At 36.6% G+C, this 19,628-nt stretch overlaps 1 protein-coding gene across 9 annotated transcripts in view; it reads right to left on the minus strand.

The window, feature by feature from the left end:
• The window catches only part of ERC1 (ELKS/RAB6-interacting/CAST family member 1), a 509,181-nt gene that overhangs the window by 382,269 nt on the left and 107,284 nt on the right, over positions 1 to 19,628 (minus strand). For 6 of the 9 annotated variants that reach the window (XM_042991509.1, XM_042991507.1, XM_042991511.1 and 3 more), the window contains exons 4-7: positions 16,357 to 16,431; positions 9,464 to 9,619; positions 8,125 to 8,208; positions 4,380 to 4,547 (exon numbers count right to left, since the gene is read on the minus strand). In XM_042991509.1, coding sequence (XP_042847443.1) covers positions 4,380 to 4,547; positions 8,125 to 8,208; positions 9,464 to 9,619; positions 16,357 to 16,431 — 483 coding nt within the window. The remainder of the gene's footprint in view (positions 1 to 4,379; positions 4,548 to 8,124; positions 8,209 to 9,463; positions 9,620 to 16,356; positions 16,432 to 19,628) is intronic. The other 3 variants (XM_042991508.1, XM_042991515.1, XM_042991514.1) reach the window with 1 other exon arrangement.

The following is a 19,628-nucleotide window of genomic DNA, read 5'->3' on the forward strand; positions in this document are numbered from 1 at the left end:
AGTATATTAACAGCAATACTTAACACTTATGTTTTCCTGGCATTTTCTCAAGTTTATCATTATTAGCATCTCCACAAACAAGACACGTTCACCACTGTGAATGGTGCTAATTCACCACTGGAGTTGGAAGACTGGTGGTGGTGGCAGGAAGCCCCCCAGATCTGAAAGCCTCTGGTATAGTAATATGTACCTCTACTCTGCCAACACTCTTTCTCTAAAATGATCTTCTACTCAGGTATAGAGAGAATGAGAAGGAAGAAGGGGCACTCAGAAGCTAGACAGGCCATCTTCACAAGCTCACTTGAATACCACACCAATGTTATACTGCAGTACCTGCCCCCACCACTACCCCATGACTCATACCTGGCTAAACACTGCTCACAATGGTAATGGAACAATGATCCACCTAGAACACTGGGAGAGAAACAGTCACTGAAAAATATCCCAAACCACCACATGATGCCAAATCCTCCTTTATTCTGAGTTGTTTCATATATACACATATATTCAGATTCCACACAAGGAGGCATTATAGCATTATGATCAAGAACATAAGTTTCGGAGTTTCAATTGATCAGACTCTGAATCCCAGGCAGTAAGTCATGTAACCTCCATCTCTCCAAGCTTCAGTGTGCCACCTATAAAGCATTATGACAATTCTTATTTGCTAGAAGATTACTGTAATGCTAACTAAGAAAATGAAAGAAAGTATACACCCCTGCATGATATGCAGAAAGCATTTAATGTTAGGTATTATCAAATATGTTTTTTAACTAGATTATCTCTCAAATGCACTCTAGCCCTAAGGGTGTATTACTAACTCTAAATATACTGGGGAAGTCAAAACTCTAGTTTGAAGAGCACAGCATATTGGGGTGCTTGGTTGGGAATGCAAGCAGAAGGTACATGTCAAACAACAATGCCTAAGCTCCAGTGCCTAAACATGCTAGAGCCTGGGCAGTTCTTTACTTTGTGCTGGATGCTGAGTCTCTGACCAACTATGAAAGAAAAGTCACTTCCTATAAACTGTCAGTAAGAAATGGATGATACCATTCACCTGTAATAAACAGAACTCTAGGGACACCTGGGTGTCATCTGATATTTGATTTTGGCTCAGGTCATGATCTCAGAGTTTATGAGATCAAGCTCTGCACTGAGCATGGAGCCTGCTTGGGATTCTCTCCCTCTCTCTCTCTCTCTCTCTCTCTCTCTCTCTCTCTCTCTCTCTGCCCCTACCCCGCTTGTGTGTATGGGCATACTCTCTTTCTCTCTCTCAAAATAAACATTAAAAAAATAAAAAATAAATAGAATTCTAAAATTAAATGTTCTGGAAAACAAAAAAATTGTACTGCTTTGAGGCAATAAGGCTTCCATTATTTTAACATACTGATAAAATCAGCTCTGCTCATTGAGAACTCAAACAAAATAAATTCATTGTAAAGTCCACGGTATGTCATCAAGACTTAGAAACAAGAAAGTGGGCATAAAATAGAAAAATTATTGAAAATATTATATTATAATTTCCTGAAAGTCCCAGGGTATTAGTGAGAGTGGCCCCAAGTGCCAATCAAAAGTAATGTGCTAATTTAAAACTTCATGTAACTCTCAACAATAAAAACAACAATCCTTATCTTACCTAATCCATACCATTAATGTGAGGATCACATAAAACAACAGAGATCAAATAAAAGTGCTTATAAATATTTAAAAATATTTGAAATCCACTGGCATTTAATAATTCCCTCTAAATTCAGAGGAGAGCTACATAATTAAACATCTATTCTAGCCACAAAAACCTTAGGAAGCTGGTACTATCATTATCCTCATTTACAGATGAGGAAATAAAGGATTAAAGAGGTAAAGTAATTCATCCAACATCACATAACTAATGAACACAGACAGTTGCATTTCAAATTTAGGTCTGACTCCAAAGCCCATGGTTTTAACCACTATGTTACTAGATCCAGACCACTTCTGTGAAGGTTAACAGATTAGAAGAGATGTTCATAAAACAGGAGCAATTCCAGAGATACTATATATATTGTACACTGCCCATCACAAGAGGGCCTCATTCCCTGGACCATGAACAGGAAAAAAAAAAAAGAAAAGAAAAAAATCAGGTCCTTTCCCATATCCCCATTTTACTTTAAGGATTTTTAAAAACTCCTTGATCCATGTTCTTTTTCACACACGCTTAGTGATGTGAGCATTAGATCAAAGTCCAAGACAGCTGAAGAAATGAGAACTAGATCAGTTAAGAGCAAATTACAGAAAATATATGAGAATTTGTTCAAAGAGCTGGTTCAAACTGCCTTTTATTGGGCTCTCATGAGAAAGATGCTTTGGAAAAAGTGACCCTGGTCAAATGTCACCAAAGTAATTTGAGAAAAAAAGTACATGCTAACAAATAGGCTTATCACATTCATATAATCATCCTAGATTCAAAAGGACATTAGCTTTTACACTGTCATCCTTTTGGATGAGATAGTCATATTTGAGCAATTTGTCCTAGTAACTTATAGGGGTAATCACTGAAACTCAGTTACTTCCATAATGGCTAAAAACAAATATAAGAACCATTCAAGAATGACCACAAATAGTCTTTAGTCTCTATGGTACAAGAAATCAATCACAAGCCCATCTGTGTGAGACCTAGCGAATAAGAACATTATTTGAGAGGGGTACAAAGAAAAGGATGGATTGCCAAGAGGAAAAAGTAATTTATTATCGACTGTGACAAGCTTTTAAATGTTTGCATTATCATTAACCAACTGCCTGGTTCTCTGATTCACACACCTGCCACCACCAGCCAATGCTATCACAGTAGTAAACTTGGACATAGGCTCACCTCTAAAACACTGGCACCCTCTTCTGACCTTTTTGCAGTACTGCATGCACACCAGTTACTGGGGTGAAAAATTCTAATAAAGCCATTAGTAATTTTGCAGGTAACATTTTCCAGATAATTTTATATTTGTAATTCCCTGGATGAACATAAAATTAGCTAAATAAACATATGAAATTGCATATCTTTTAAACAAACTTTATGCCAATGAAGAGAAAACCAACTGTGTTCTCTTAATATTTTCAGAGATTATATATTAGCTGATTTTATTACAATAGCTATGATGATGACAATAACGAATAGACAAAGATTTTATTGCGTGCCAGGCACTAGGCTGATGAGGCAGACACTCCTACTCTTGTCATCTTACAGATGTGGGGAAAGTGAAGCACAATGAAGTTAAATAACCCAGGATCATGTACCTGAGAATAAGTGGTAAAGCTGAATTTCAAACTATGGCCCTGCAGCCAAAATCTAATTTTATCCAAAATATCCCTGTGAGGGAAAATGAAGTTATCATGATAACATGAGACATGACTGAAATAGAAACAGTATAGGTTATAAGGAAAATTACAAACATATCATCCAAATCCCTCATTTTCAGCAAAGTCCCAAACTGTACAAAAATAAAATATTACATGAAAGAGTTTTGGCCATTTACCCATTCCTCCTCACTTGAAGATTCTCAATCTTCTGGGTCTATGTTTTTATACCTTCTTTTTACTCCTAATTCCTCTTTTCCCTTTTCTCTAACTATGCCCTTATTTACTTATCTGGTTCTTTAAATGAAAAGAAAAAAACTAATCCACATTGTATGCCTTTTCTTCTATAAAGCAGAACTACTTACCTATTTCTACCTAAATTCCCTATTTCACTATATCTTTAAAAAAATATTTAAGATAGTAAATCAAAATAACATCATGAATTCCTTCTCTTTGATCATTACAATTATGACAGATTCTCATCTGTATGGAATTATTTAGGGTATTCCTACCTAAAATCAGGGCTGAAAAACTGAATAATCTAAGATCTCTAAAAATAATAACTTGATTTTCACACAGGATACGAAGGCACATCATCTAACAATCTATGATTCAAAACAAGATCTATCTAAAACACTTCTAGATTCTGCAGTTTGCCTACATAAAGCTATTCATTATATCAAAAATTAAGAACACTTAATAATCTAAACACAGGGTAACCAAGGTCACTGTCATTCACGACTAGAAAATTCACATGGGTCAGAACAAAATACTCATTTAGATTTCTTTTTAACAACTACCGTTACATTTCATAATGTTAGAAGCACAAACTTAGGGAACGTCTAAAGAATTAAAAACATACACAAACTGCACCAGATTTAATTTATTAGATCTAAGAACTGAAACAAGATAGTTACATTTTTACTACAGTAACTGATCACACTGCTAAAGAATTAATCATTACATTATTCATATCTCCCAAATCTAACAAAAACAGCACAGGTAAAGGTGCCAAGGAATTGGCTCCCTGAAAATTCCAGAATTCATTTTACCTCGGTCTGTAGGATGGCAGCCCTTTGTTCTTTAGCAGTCAAGGACTCCTTCAGCACTTCAATGTGTTGCTTACTGTCTGAAAACTGGTTTGTGAGTGTTTCTAGCTTTGTCTGTAGGGCTAGTAGTTCTGTGTCCTTTCTGGACAGCTCCTGCTTCACCTGACCAATCTAGAGGAAAAAACAGAACATTGTAAGTAAAAAAGAAATGAAACAATCACCTCTGATCTGAATCTTTTTGACAGATCTGAGTCACAAAATACTAACTATAGCATTAGTTTTATGACAAAACACAATTTATCTTTTTGTATCACCTAATCTTGGATAACCACCCACCACAAAAAACAACAACAACAACAAAAAAAAAAAAAAAAAAAAAAAAAACAACAGGTTTTCAACAAATAGGGATATCCCAGTTTTCAATTATTGTGTTTCCTAAATACTCTTCAAAATCTCTTAGAAAAAGAATAGACAGAGAAAAATCCCAATTAGACTACTATGAGATAGCAGGCAGCACCTGAATACTATTGTGCTGATCAGTTTTCATTTTATTAAGTCAGACCTCTTAAAACATAAAGCAGGATTAGTGTAGATGTAAAACAGAAGGAAAAAAGAAAACCTCCTAGCATTGCCATTTAAAGCGAAATTTGAAAGCTGCTGCTAGTATACTTTTTATTTTTTCATTCACAAACAAAAGTTTACATAAAATCCTTATCTTAAAAAGCCACCATTAGTGTTTTAAGGCATTATAAACCTGTGCCTTTTAGAAATCACATAATTTTGAGGAGTTAGAGATACTGACCTAAAAAAAGATTCCACCAACAAAGTTCTATCATCTACAACATGTCGTATGAACTAGGTGGATAAAAGTATATGACTTAAATGCATAAAAGCTCAGCCATAAGAATCTACATGTGTAATTTGAATCTGAATTATCTGACAGAAAATCCGTAAGTCAAGAGGCATCCATTCATTCTCCCATAAATTTCTCATCTTAACTTTAAAAAATTTTTATTTCAAACATCTCATTTACATCTAAGAATTTTCTAAATAGGCTCTTATTGTAAATGTACAACAAATAAACAAAAATCAGAATTGCTTTTACATTCTGTCTAGTGCCTAGCAAGGTAGCTAGCTGTGCACTAACAGATTAATGACCAGAAGTATAAATCCCATAAGAAGTCCATAATTTATTTCAGCATTACTGATGAAACGAAAAGTACTTTGTATTTTTTTACATCTACAGAATCTGTACTATAATAATCTGAGGTATAAAGGACAATTTTGAGAACAATTTCACATGAGGAAGTGTGAAATAAATATTACTTTAATTAAAATTAGACTTTTGGGACGCCTGGGTGGCTCAGGTAGTTAAGTGACTGACTTCAACCCAGATCATGATTTTGCAGTTCATGAATTTGAGCTCCATGTCAAGCTCTGTGCTGACAGCTCAGAGCCTGGGGCCTGCTTCAGATTCTATGTCTCTCTCTCTCTCTCTGCCCCTCCCCTGCTCATGCTTTGTCTCTCTCTCTCTCTCTCAAAAATAAATAAAAATATTTTAAAAATAAAAAATAAATTAAAATTAGACTTTAAGGAGCACTAAAAATTAATTTCTAATTTACTCTTCTTGCTTAGCAACAAGACAAGCCTTTTCTCATATGCATGAAAATTCTATTTGCAGATTTAATTAATTATTCATTCATTCAACAAATATTTCTATATGTTTATTGTATGCAAACTACTATAGGATACTAAGAATGTCAGTGGAAGATAATTGTAAATGGCAGCTATCTTCATCCTGTAATATACAGATGTACCCTGAGTTACCACATACTGTAATGCTGTGGCATCTTTCATGACATCCCTTTCCTAACAAAAAACACATATTAGTATTTTTCTATCCTTAACATACAGGTTGCACTAAAAATACACTTATGGTATGAATTGATTAGGAGAAATGTTTAAAATTTTATCACTTCCTCAGCTAAAGAACTATTACGGCTTAAAGATTACTCAAATTTCCAACTACTTCCAATCATGTGATTAAAAATAAATATAAAATCCTTGTTTCCTCAGCATCTACATTTTTAAATAATCTTCAAATATTACTATATTGACCATAAAGAATGAAAAAGGAAGAAAATATTCTAAATGGAAAGCAGAGTTTAGAAGCACACATTTTCCATAAAAGTTAGGAGCACAAGGCTTTGCAATCACACCTGAGGATAAGTGTGTCTTTGAGTAATTACCTCTCTAAGTCTTGTTTTCCTAATCAGTAAAATGGAGCAAGTAAACTAATGTTACTGTATTTAGACATTAAATAAAATAATGTATGGAATGTGCTTATCCTGTTTGGTATAACAAAGAAATATTTATAATAGGTAAGGAAAAAAAAAAAGTAAAGTTATAGATCAACTACTCCTCTAGATAATACAGTTACTGTAAACCAAAACCAAAGTTTTTGTTTTTGGTTTACAAAAACCTAGTCCCTTTTAGACAAAATATGTCACTTTATTATCTGTATTATAAAGTGGTCCATAAATAGCAAAAATATCAAATTAGCACAAGTTTTGTTTTGTTTGGTTTTGTTTTAATAATGCTGCATTCCTGTCTTATCCCACAATTACTTTCAGGAGCAGTTTTTCCTGACATTTGTGTGACATATGTGCACATGGCCTAGCCACAGAGCAGTAAGTAGACTGAAGAGCTTACCAGCACGGGTTCTGGAATCAGACTGCTTACATAAAAACCAAACTCTGCCCCTTACTAACTATATATTTTTTTTTAATTTAAATTTTAGTTAACATACAGTGCGATACTGGTTTCAGGCACTAGTTATATTTCCTAAGCACCACTCTGTTACCTCAGTTTCCTCATCTATAATTTGGGGGTGATAATATACCTACCTTAGCAGGTTATAAATGCTTACTTACATGTTAGCTACTTTATTATTTTTTTATTGTATTTTGAAATGGAATTTAAGTTCTTTAAACACAAGATTAAACTAGATTTAGACACTTAAAGTATGTTTCATGCTAATTCTAATTTACTAGATAACTCTAAGCAAATCACTTTCTATATATCTGTTCTAAAAAAAGTAACATCTGTTGTAAAATCACCTAATGGTGACTTAAAGATAATACATATGAAGTTAAAGCACTTTACTCAAGAATTTCAAATTCTACGAGAGTCGATATTAAAAGTTCTCATCACAAGAAGAAAATAAAATTGTAACTATGCATGGGTACTATGTAGGATGTTAACTAGACTTACTGTAGAGGTCAGATAGATAGACAGATCTCAAATCATTATGTTGTACATGTATCAATTATACCTCACTTTTAAAAAAAAGAATTTTAAATTCAGATAAACACTACAACCTAGAATATCTACATACTCTTATACCAAAGAAGAGAGATCATCATTCATATAAACAGCAAGTATCTACAAAAGGAAAGGACTTAAGAAAAAACAAATTTTGAAGTACAATCCATACAGTGACAAAAGCAACAATAAAGAACCAGATATAGGGCTTCCAGAACATGTGAAGGCTCACTGCACACAAAGTGACATATGGGTCAAACTGGTGAACATGAGTCGGTTAAAGAGCAGAGCAGGCTGGTTAGTGCTAGTATTGGGCAAAGCTGCCAACCAAAGAGAATGAAAGTATAAGCCACCCAGAAGCCAGAGCCAGCAGGGTCCCACTGTGGGATCACTGCTCACAAAGAGTAAATCTTACGGCAAAGACCTCAGCCTGAAGACCAGCCGCTCTCTTTTTCAGCTCCTCCCCTTGAGCCTCTTTCGAACTTAGCTCCTCCTTCAGTTGTTCTACCTGTCACGACATTGTTATTCTTTTTCACTTATGTGTCAATTTAGGTATTATCTGCTTTTCAGCCAGAGCAGTAACTGGAAATGACAATAATTTAAATAACACAATCAAATCTGTTCCCTTAATTCCCTCTTCAAAGCACCCTAGATGATTCTCTATTTTCATTCACAGGATTTTTTAAATGGACTCAAATGTGCCCATCAGCAAATGGAAAGCAGAAATTATACTGTAGCATATTTTGTTCTCAAATTAGCGTGAAAAATACAAACTAACAGAAAGTTGGATATGTGAATTGTTAAGTTCTAAAATTAACATAAATTGTCAATAGTCACTGATAACAGATTCTTAAAATAATAAAGGAATATTTTACAGACTTTTATGCCAGGTATGGATACCACAGCAAGAAACTAGAAACCAGAGAGGGAGTTAGAATAATGGTGTATCATTCTTATAGTTTTCTGTTCTGAGAAACTGGCGAACTAATACAATTGGGATGCAGGAGGTATTTATTTTCTAGCTAATATTTTATCATCACAATTAGATTTTTAATTAAACCAAAACAAACCTAGCAAATTGATAGCCGTAATAAACTAGATCTTCCAATTTGCCTAAATAGGTATAGAATCAAACTAAATGGCTTTGGATCTAAGGAAAAAATATTGTGCCTAGTTAATACATATGAACTGACATGTCTCTCTGGTAGGTATCCTACTATAGATATATCAGAAGTACACATGGGAAACAATAAACCTGATACAAATGGATCTTTTCTAGGGAACGGACCAAAGGGCCTTCCTTTTTATGTAACTGTATTTGAAGGGAAAACATGATTTAAGCCATTTCAGGGAAAAAAAAAAAAAAAAAAGGTAGGGGGACTGGGTTCAGCCTCTCAGGGTTTGACTATTAAAATACAACTACACAAGAGGTAAAGAACTTGGTGTCTCATGTTCTGAGAAAAACTCAATTTGATGGAATTTATTGAATCACCTCTGAAGTACTAACAGATACAAATGTTAAACTGTGACAATACATATCAGCATTATACGATGAATAATTTTCTTTTAAGGGAAAACTTGAAATAACTATTTATCAGTAATTCTAACTTTAATTCTGGGAAAGTTCAATTCGAAAGAATTATAAGTCTTCTTCCCTGAAGTTTGATAAAACAATGTGAAGCTCTTCATCATCACTAAGGAAACAGAAATATGTATCAACTTCTCAAACCTCTTTTAAAAATTACAGTATCACACACCATTACCTTATTTTTCATAAATTTAGAATGGCTCCGATAGACCTCCATTTGTTTCATTTCTTCCTCCCGTTCTTCAGTACTCAAGGCTCCATTTGATTTCAGCATTTGAATTTCCTCTTCCAAGTCTCGGAGTCCACGCTCCATAGAGGAAATTTTTGAATCCTGAAGACAATGGAAGATTTAGACATTATTCACAAAGAATCAGAGAAGTTGAAAATCTCAGTCTTTACAGATGTTGAATTTAATAAAGATAAATATGCAGGAAAACTGCTGTCTAGCAACTGGTGTCTTGCTTCTAAATTAATATATCCTTTATGGCCACTTAGGTGAAAGAAAGATAGCTCGTACCTATAATATGATTTTTCCTCTGTCTCCTCCTCCAGTCTGCACCCTTTTGTTTAAAGTTGAGAGTATACGGGCGCCTGGGTGGCTCAGTTGGCTGGGCATCCAACTTTGGCTCAGGTCATGATCTCACAATTCGTGGGTTCGAGCCCCACGTCAGGCTCTGTGCTGACAGCTCAGAGCCTGGAGCCTGCTCCGGATTCTGTGTTTCCCTCTTTCTTTGCCCCTCCCCTGTTCACACTCTCTCTCTCTCTCAAAAAATAAACATTAAAAAAATGTTTTTAAATAATAAACATTTAAAAAAAATTTAATGGAGTCCACCCTCTCAAACCCTGCTGCTACTTTATCAACTAAGATTATGTAATATTCTAAATACTTGGTTGTCATTTCAACAATCTTCACTAGTAGAGTCCATCTTAAGAAACCACTCACTTTGCTCCTCTATAAGAAGCTACTCCTCATATGTTCAAGTTTTAGCATAAGATTCAATAAGCTCAGTCACATCTTCATGCTCCACTTCTGATTCTAGTTCTCTTGCTATATCTACTCCATTTGCAGCTCTTCTTCCACTGAAGTTTTGGACCCCTCACAGTCATCCAAGAGGGTTGGAATCAACTTCTTCCAAACTCCTGTTCAGGTTGATATTTTTACTTCTTCCCATGAATCACAAATGTTCTTACTGGCATCAGGAATGGCAAATCCTTTCCATAAGGTTTTCAATTTACGTGGCCCAGATCTTTCATAGGAATCACTATCTATGGCAGCTGTAGCCTCACAAATATATTTCTTAAATAATAATACCTGAAAGTCAAAATGACTCCCTGATCCATGGGCTGCAGAATGAATATTTTGTCAGTATGCATGCAAACAACAATAATCTCTTTGTACATCTCCATTAGAGCTCTTCAGTGAGCAGGTGCATTGTCAATTGAACAGCCATATTTTTAAGGCAAGCTTTCTCTCTGTAGCAGGTCCCAACAAGCGGGCTTAAAATATTCAGTAAACTATGCTGCAAACAGATGCGCTGCCATCTAGGCTTTGTTTACAGAGCACAGCCAGAGTAGAATCAGCATAATTCTTAAGGTCCTCGGAGTTTTTGGAATGATAAATGAGCACTGGCTTCAACTTAAATGTCACCGGCTGAGTTAGCCCCTAACAAGAGAGCCAGCCTATCTTTTGAAGCTTTGAAGCCAGATACTGACTTCTCCTCTAGCTATGAAAGTCCTAAATGGTTTCTTCTTCCAATAGAAAGCTGTTTCATATAGGGGTGCCTGGGTGGCTCAGTTGGTTAAGCATTTGACTTCGGCTCAGGTCATGATCTCACAGTTTGTGGGTTTGGGCTCTGCGTCAGGCTCTGTGCTGACAGCTCAGAGCCTGGAGCCTGCTTCAGATTCTGTGTCTCCCTCTCTCCCTGTCCCTCCTCTGCTTGTGCACTCTCTCGCTCTTGCTCTCGCTCTCTCTCTCAAAATAAATAAGCATTAACAATTTTTTAATTAACAATAAAAAAAAAGGAAGTTGTTTCATTTACATTGAAAATCTGTTGTTTAGTGGAGTCACCTTTATCAATGATCTTAACTAGGTCTTCTGGATAATTTGCTACACCTTCTCCATCAGTACCTGCTCTTTTTTTTTTACCTTGCACTTTTATGTTATGGAAATGGCTTCTTTCCTTAAACCTCATGAACCAACCTCTGTTGGTTCAAACTTTTCTTCTGCAGCTTCCTCACCTCTTTCACCCTTCACAGAACTGAAGAGACTTAGAGCCTTGTGCTGGATTAGGCTTTAGCTTAAGTGAACATTGTAGCTGGTTTTATCTTCTATCCAGACCACTAATACTTTCTCCATATGAGCAATAAGGTTGTTTAACTTTCTTATCATTCGTGTGTTCACTAGAGTAGAACCTTTCGTTTCCTTCAAGAACTTTTCCTCTGCATTCACAATTTGGCTGTTTGGTGCAAGAGGTCTGGCTTTCAATCTATCTCAGCTTTGGACATGCCTTTCTCACTAAGCTTAATCATTTCTAGCTTTTGATTTAAAGTGAGAGATATGAGCCTCTTTTCATTTGAACACTCAGAGACCACTGCAGGGTTATTATTTGGCCTAATTTCAGTATCGTTGTGTCTCAGGGACTAGGGAGGCCCAAGGAGAGGGAGAGAGACGGGGGAACAGCAGGTCAGTGGAATAGGCAGAATGAACACATTTCTCAAGTTTGCCATCTTATATGTGCACACTTTGTGGTACCCCAAAACATTCAGTAGTAATATCAAAGACCACTGATCACAGATCACCAGAACAGTAATGAAGAAGTTTGAAATATTGAGAGAATTACTAAAATGTGACACAGAGACACGAAGTGAGCAAATGCTATTGGAAAAACAGTGCCAAAAGACCTGCTTGATGCAGGGGTGCCATAAACCTTCAATTTGTAAAAAATACAGTTTCTGCAAAACACAATAAAGTGAAGCAATAAAACGAGGTATGCCTGTAAACTATTTCAATTGCACTATCTGAAAATTCACCTTTAACATTATTATAAATCTTCCTAGAAAGATCAGGATGTAGTCCCTTAAGAATAACTAAAGAAGCACCTGGGTGGCCCAGTCGGTTGAGCATCCAGCTCTTGATTTTGGCTCAGGTCCTGAACTCACAGTTTGTGGGACCAAGCCCCACATCAGGCTCCATGCTGACAGCACAGAGTGATTCTCTCTCCCTTTCTCTCTGCCCCCCCCAAACAAATAAACTTAAAAAAAAAAAAAAAGAATAATAACTGAAATACTAGGCATACGCATGCGACTAACCTGCAAATGAAATGTGGTTTACCTCTGACATTAGTTTTGTGAGGGGAAGATGGATAATGAAAGGGAGCCAGTGGAAAGAAGGAGTGTATTTCTAGCATCACTGGTGCTTCACACAAGACAAAATCACCTCCAGCAATCAACTCAAGCTCCACACATCACACAGACAGCCTCTAACTCTACAAAGCCGCCATAAGGCCCCCAAGACACATTATCCATTTTCTCCTCTAACTCCAACACAAACACATGGGCAGCTCTTGACCAAATCAGCACCCTCACTACCAAATCATGTCCCATAAAAGTTCCTCCCCAAAAGGGACCAAACTGTAACTGAAAGTCACGAAGAAGGCACTGACTGCCCAGATAAGAGACGTGGCAGGCTACTCGCTGAAATCAGGACAGAAAAGTAGTATCTGATATGCTCAACTAATTCTAGCACCAACTCAATCAGACTGAGACTGGGTTTATTTGAGAACAGTCCTTCTAACAAGGTTTCTTACTCCTACAATGTATAATAACTAAGTAAATAAATTCCTTTTCATCTTACGACTCTGTACTTCCCCAGCTCTGGGTCTCCCCATCATTAATCAGCCAATTCCACTAACCTATTGAAATCCCCTGTTGCTTGCTAAATTTCCCAAATCCTCACTTTTTCTTTTGCAAAAGTTGTCTCCCTACCCCAAGTAAAACCTGGCTTTCCAAAAGGATGTAATTTCCCTGAACTCTCTCCAATGAGGGTCACTAATCCCCCAGTACCAGAAAGGAGCAGGGGAAAAAGTATAGGCAACCTCCCAGTTCCTCAATGCTGCTCCCTTTATTTTACAGCTCATACTCCTTTTCACTCTACCCCCTCCTCACTACTTCCCCATCCCTCTTGGCCATTAGAAAAATGTCTTTGGCACCTGGCTCACAATCAATCTTCCCTTCAAATGCCACTCTTGCCATCATCCTAGGATTTCAATGTCTGAATTTCAATGACCTCAACCACCAGTCCACTTCAGCTATCCAGTCGACAGGACTACCCTCTGGATCCTATCATCACCCAGGCCTATTGCAGGCTTCTCCCCAGGCCTAGTGCACCATCATCCTCTATTTGCCATTCCTCAACCTCACAGAGATCTTCACCTCACTAATGGTCACATTTTCTCCCAACCTGTCAGTACAGTCTGAATTCTCTTCCTTTCTATCCACACTACATTCTTGGACTGATCATGCAAACTCCTCTCTCACCATCATCCTCAATTCATGTGCATTCCAATAATTCTGCCATTATCTACCTAGCAAAACTGTAACCTATAGCAGTACAGTAATTCTTCCCTGTTCCTCCACTGCGAAAGGAAAAAGGAAAAAAATTAGAGGAGGAGGAAGCAGAAGGGGAAGTGGAGAAGGAGAAGATGGAAGGAGGGAAGAAAGCAAGAGAAGGAAGGTGAAGGCAAAGATAGGAGGAAGAGGAGGAAGAAAAGGCAGAAGAGAGAAAAAAGAAAACTACATCACCTTGAAGATAGTTGGGCTCTTTTACTGTCTATCAATCATCTTCTTTTCCCATTTCCCCCCAAGACTATTCTAGATCTTCATAATTCTCTCAGGATCATGCCACACTCTCAGCAACTCAACTATTTCAGCTGTGATTTCAGGATAGCATCCACCTGACCCAACTGGGCCACCATTATCTCAGGCTTTCTTAACAGAATGGCCGAAAGTTAACACAACTTAAAATAGCTCCACTGCCTGTTAATTATTACACTTCCCCATTCTATCAAAAGGCAAGTAAAAGAATTTTGGAAACATAGGTATATTCATGTGTTTTATTCTTACTTTTCAACAGGGCTCAGGAAATAAAACATACAAATAGATTTGTGGGAAATAAGAACATACAATTGAACCTTTCTAAAGACTCTTTACAAGATTATGTTCAAGACTACTTACTAATTGCCTAACTACAAAGAACCCAGAATTCCACTAATTCAGAATTTGTTTGGTAAATCTTTCCCCACTGGAAATAAAAATACACACAAATAAACAAAATTTTAGAATGAAATCATTTAAATTCAGAGAGAAATTCTTACAACCGTACTTAAGCATCTCTCTACATAAAACTATATACTAATAACTAAATATTCTTGTCATACCAACAACTATTGAATAAAGGCCCACAAAACAAAAACAGTGTCAAACTTTTTAGGGAATAGGAAGAAGCTAAGATTTAGGGAATATGAAGAAGCTAAGACTTACCTATAAGTCTTTCAGCTTTTGTAAGAAAGAGTATGTTGTTTAAAAAAAAAAAAGAATATGTTTTTCATAAAAATAGTAACAGGAGCAGCAGCTAACAGTTTACTATATGCCAGGTAGTATTCAAAGTGTTTTACTTGCTATAACTAATTTAAACCTCAAAACAACCTATGGGATACATACTATTACTATCGCCTTCTAGCCATAAAGAAATTGAGGCATAGAGAGGTTAGGAATTACTTGCTCTATTGTCATACAACTGATTCAAGTAAAGCCAAATTTTGAATCCAAGGAATTTAAGAAGACAAGCTCTTAATCAACCTAACATAAAGCCTAAAGATTTCTACCTATTCATTAACTTAAAGCAGAGGTTTACAAAGCATGGTCCATGTTCTATGTTCTGGGTCCCCCCAGGCCTTTTCAAGAAGTCTGCATAGTCAAAACTATTTTCATAATAATACCATGATTTGATTTGCCCTCTCCACTTATGTTACCATTTGCACTTCAGGTATAAAAGCAATGGTGGGAAAAAACTGCTTGTGTCTTAAGACAACAGGCAATAGCACCAAACCACGCTAGCAGTGACTGCACTCTTCAGTATCGGGTACTCACAGAAAAAAAAATTTATTAAAAAAAGTTTTTTGTTTTTTGTTTTTTGTTTTTTTTAAGTAAGCTCTAGGCCAAATGTAGGGCTTAAACTCATGACCTCGAGGTATCTCACGACCTCAAGGTCAAGAGTCGCATGCTCCACCAACTGAGCTAGCCAGGAGCCTCAAGAAATAAAAATTTTAAAAGACTACTTCCTTTGGGGGATGCCTGGGTGGCTCAGTCAGTTAGGCGTCCAACTCTTGATCTCAGCTCAGGTCTTGATCTCAGGGTCATGAGTTCAAGCTCCACATTGCACTCCATGCTGGGTGTGGAGCCTACTTAAAAATTTTTTTAAAAAGACTGCTTCCTTTGAGAATGTCCTTAATGAAGCAGTAAAAATTATTACTTTTAATTAATCTCAAACCTTAGGAACACATCTTTTTAATATTCTGTGTGATGAAATGGGAAGGAGCTAGGCATTTCTGCACATTGAAGTATGATAGTAGTTCCTTAGAATAGCACTTGTGTGCCTCTTTGAATTGCAAGCTGAATTAGGTAGTTTTTTCATGGAACATCATTTTTACATGAAGAACAATTGACAAACTACGGTTACTAGAGTTAATATTAGGCAGACATTTTCTAAAAATAAATGAATGAGCTTGTCATTTTAAAAGAATAAAAGGGTCCTGAGATCAAAAGGCTTAAACACAGCCGATTTAAAGGAATTCTGGACAACTTTTTGGTCCCATCTGACTTATGATCTATAACTAAAAGGGAATAAAACCAAAGTTCTTTTAAAGTGTCTTTTCATTGTCTTACTATTTCTTCTTAAATCTACAAAATAAGCAAAATATTGTTACATACCACTTTCTAAAACTCACACATGAAAGTACGTAATCACTTCAAAGTGTAAACTGACTCATAAGCTTCCTTGGAGACTCTTACCTTCATTTCAATAACAGTTTGCAGAGCTTTTGTTTTGGCAGAATCAGGAGCATTCTCAAATCTCCGATGCATCTCCTACACAAGAGAAGCAAAAGAGAGTAAGTGTCTCCTTTTCACTCTTATTTTTGCTCATGGGGAGGGTAGGGAAGGACAGGGAAGAGGGAATAATTGAGTAAAACAGATGATAACCCCAGTCCCGTGTGACACTTTGATCCCTGTCTACCAGACCTTTCCCAGCAGATCAGAGAAGGCTAGGGAGGTATGTGGGTCAAATACACAGGCACAAAGAGTCCCCATCTCGAACACCTAGTTATTTAAATTTAGTCACAGAGATGACATTAGAACAACAGATGAAAACTACACCACAACCCGAGATTGGTGTATCAATCCTCCACATGACTCTAAGATATACAAATCAGAACTCCAAACAATCCAAAAGGAAGATTAGAAATAGTCTTTTTTCAAAGGAGAAATAAAGGTAGTCACAATCAGTCTGCATTGCACAAAGCTGCTTTTAGTAGCTTTTAGCATTTGTGTTAACCACATCCTTTCCATAACATACACACCAGAGTAACAACCTGGCTACCTATGATGAAAATCTCTCTCCAATAGGGCAACAACTGGGAAGAAAAAAGAAGATAAGGCTGTTGGACAAGTTTCCTAAGTAGTTCATATTTAAATTTATAAAATGTCATAAAAACATAGCTATTCTTTTTAATCTAAATTTTAGTGAGTTCAGAATCAGGAAGAAAGGAACTGATGGTAGTAGTATCACATTCATGGCCTTCAAGGGTTACAGCAAAGTTATTGGACCACCTCAGGCTATTTCCTGTCAGATTTTGTGAATGTCTCTGAGTTAATCAGTCAACATTTTCAAAATACTCTGGGACAACTTCTAGTGACCCAAGAATACACAGATGAATACTTTCCATCTGAACCATACTTAACCATAACAAAAGGAATGTATAATACTTTAATTGCACCTTTCACCTAATTTATTCATTCTTGCCTGACCAGAAAGAATGGTTTGAGAAAAAGAAAACAGAACTGCACACTTCACTGAGTTACCTCTTTCTGAAAGACTGACAGAAAGAACTGATAAAAGTTCTAAATTATAAACAGTTTAAACACCAGTTTAAACACCAGTATCTTCTTAACATCCACATTCACACCAGCTGGCTGCTGAAAGTATAGTGCAAACCACTATTAATACATACCACCCTTTCTGACCACGCTTTCTGCTACTTTTCTCCCTAACTCCAGCCTTAAATATTCAACAAGGTGTTCGATCCACATGTGTGACAAACACCTCAAACTCTCCAGGCCCAAGAGTAAACTCTTGGAGGTGATCCAAAAGCTGTTCCATCCTTCCACTTACTCAAGTGAAAAACCTGAATCTTCTTAATGCCTTCCTTTCTCTTTCAAGTCAGTCAATCAGGAAATCCATTTAACTCTAGCTTCAAAACATATCTGAAATGCAAGCACTCCTTGTCATTTCCACTATGACCATTTGGAGCGAGCCACTAACAAAAATATATCTTCTAATCCAACGACAAGCTCCTAATTAGGCCCCCCTCTCTTTATCTTTCTCCCCTACATTCTATTCTCAACAGAGCATCCAGAGTCACCTTTTTATTTTTTTTTTTTAACGTTTATTTATTTTTGAGACAGAGAGAGACAGAGCATGAATGGGGGAGGGTCAGAGAGAGGGAGACACAGAATCTGAAACAGGCTCCAGGCTCTGAGCTGTCAGCACAGAGCCCGACGTGGGGCTCGAACTCACGAACTGTGAGATCGTGACCTGAGCCGAAGTCAGACGCTTAATCGACTGAGCCACCCAGGCACCCCCAGAATGACCTTTTTAAATATAAATTTAATTTTGTCAAATTAATTAATTTTGACAAAATTAATTTTGTCCTCTACTCAAAACTGTCACGGCTCTCTGTCTGACTCACAGCAGAGTCAAAGTCCCCTCACAGTGGCCTACAAAACCTTATCTCTTACCACTCTTCCCTCAGTCACCATGCTTCAGCCACACAGGACTCCTTGCTGTTTCTCAAATATGCTAGGCATTGTCCTGTTCCTTAGGACCTTTACACCAGATGTTCCCACTGCCTAAACTCTCTTTCCTGAGCTCATAGAGAGGACTTTGTGTCCTTCAAGTCTTGACTCAAATGCCTCTTCTGTATTAGTAGGTTTATGAGTTGTGATAATCATATTGTAGTTATACAAGAAAACGTCCCTATGTTTTAGAGATGCGTACTACAGTGTGTAGAGGTAAATTACATCGTGTCAGGAATTTTTTTTAAATCTTTGGTAAAAAAAGAAGAAAAAGCAAAAATAGGACACATGAAGCAAGTGTGGCAAAATTTTGGTAACTGGTATATCTGAGTGATTGGCATATGGAGATTCATTATGCCATTCTCATTACTTTTGTGTAAGCTTGAAATTTTTCATTATAAAATTAATGTTTAATGTTAGTGTAATGTACCTTATTTGAAAACTTAAAATGCACAAAAAAGAACCCATATGTCCTTTTCCCTCTACTTTACTCAACTTTTTCTTGTCCCATAGCATGTACCCTCTAACGTATGTTATGTGCCTCTATAAGAACATAGAGGGCCAGGGTCTTTGTTTCATTCACTGTTGAATCCAAAGTGCCTAGGACAATAGCTGGTACATCAGTAAGTGCTTAAGAGATATTTAAAGAATGAATGATGAATGAATGAATAATGAATGGCTACCAAACTTTCAAGAATTAGCTAAAGAGGGAATCTTCTCATGTGCTGAATTATGTACACCTCCTCTTACTTCTACACAGCCCTCCTCTAACACTTAGTACACTCTATTTGGAATGATCTTCTTCTCTAACATACCAGCCTGTACACTCCTTCAGGGCAAAATTGCCTTTTGTATTCCAGACACTGTCTGACATGTAAGCAATCATTAAAAATGATTTCTCCCCCACATCCATTCCTCTTTGGCTAGATGAAGGAAAGACTGAATAAATGAATAAATTATCAGCTAGTATTCATCTTCATCCCTGTATTGGAGCACTCTCTCTAAAGTATCAAAAAAGGATCTCCTTATTTCTAAATCTAAGAGCTGTTGTCCATCCACATCTTTTCTGAACTCCATGTAGTAGCTGACTTTTTTAAATGAAAACAGAGAGAGTTAAGGGAGAACATCTTTAAGATTTCTAACTGCCTTCCATTAATGAATTATCCTAGCTCTAAATGCTTATTCTCTGCCCTTTCTCCTATCCTAAGCAC

This window comes from Panthera tigris, chromosome B4 (assembly GCF_018350195.1).
Source record: "Panthera tigris isolate Pti1 chromosome B4, P.tigris_Pti1_mat1.1, whole genome shotgun sequence".
NCBI classification, from domain to species: Eukaryota; Metazoa; Chordata; class Mammalia; order Carnivora; family Felidae; genus Panthera; species Panthera tigris.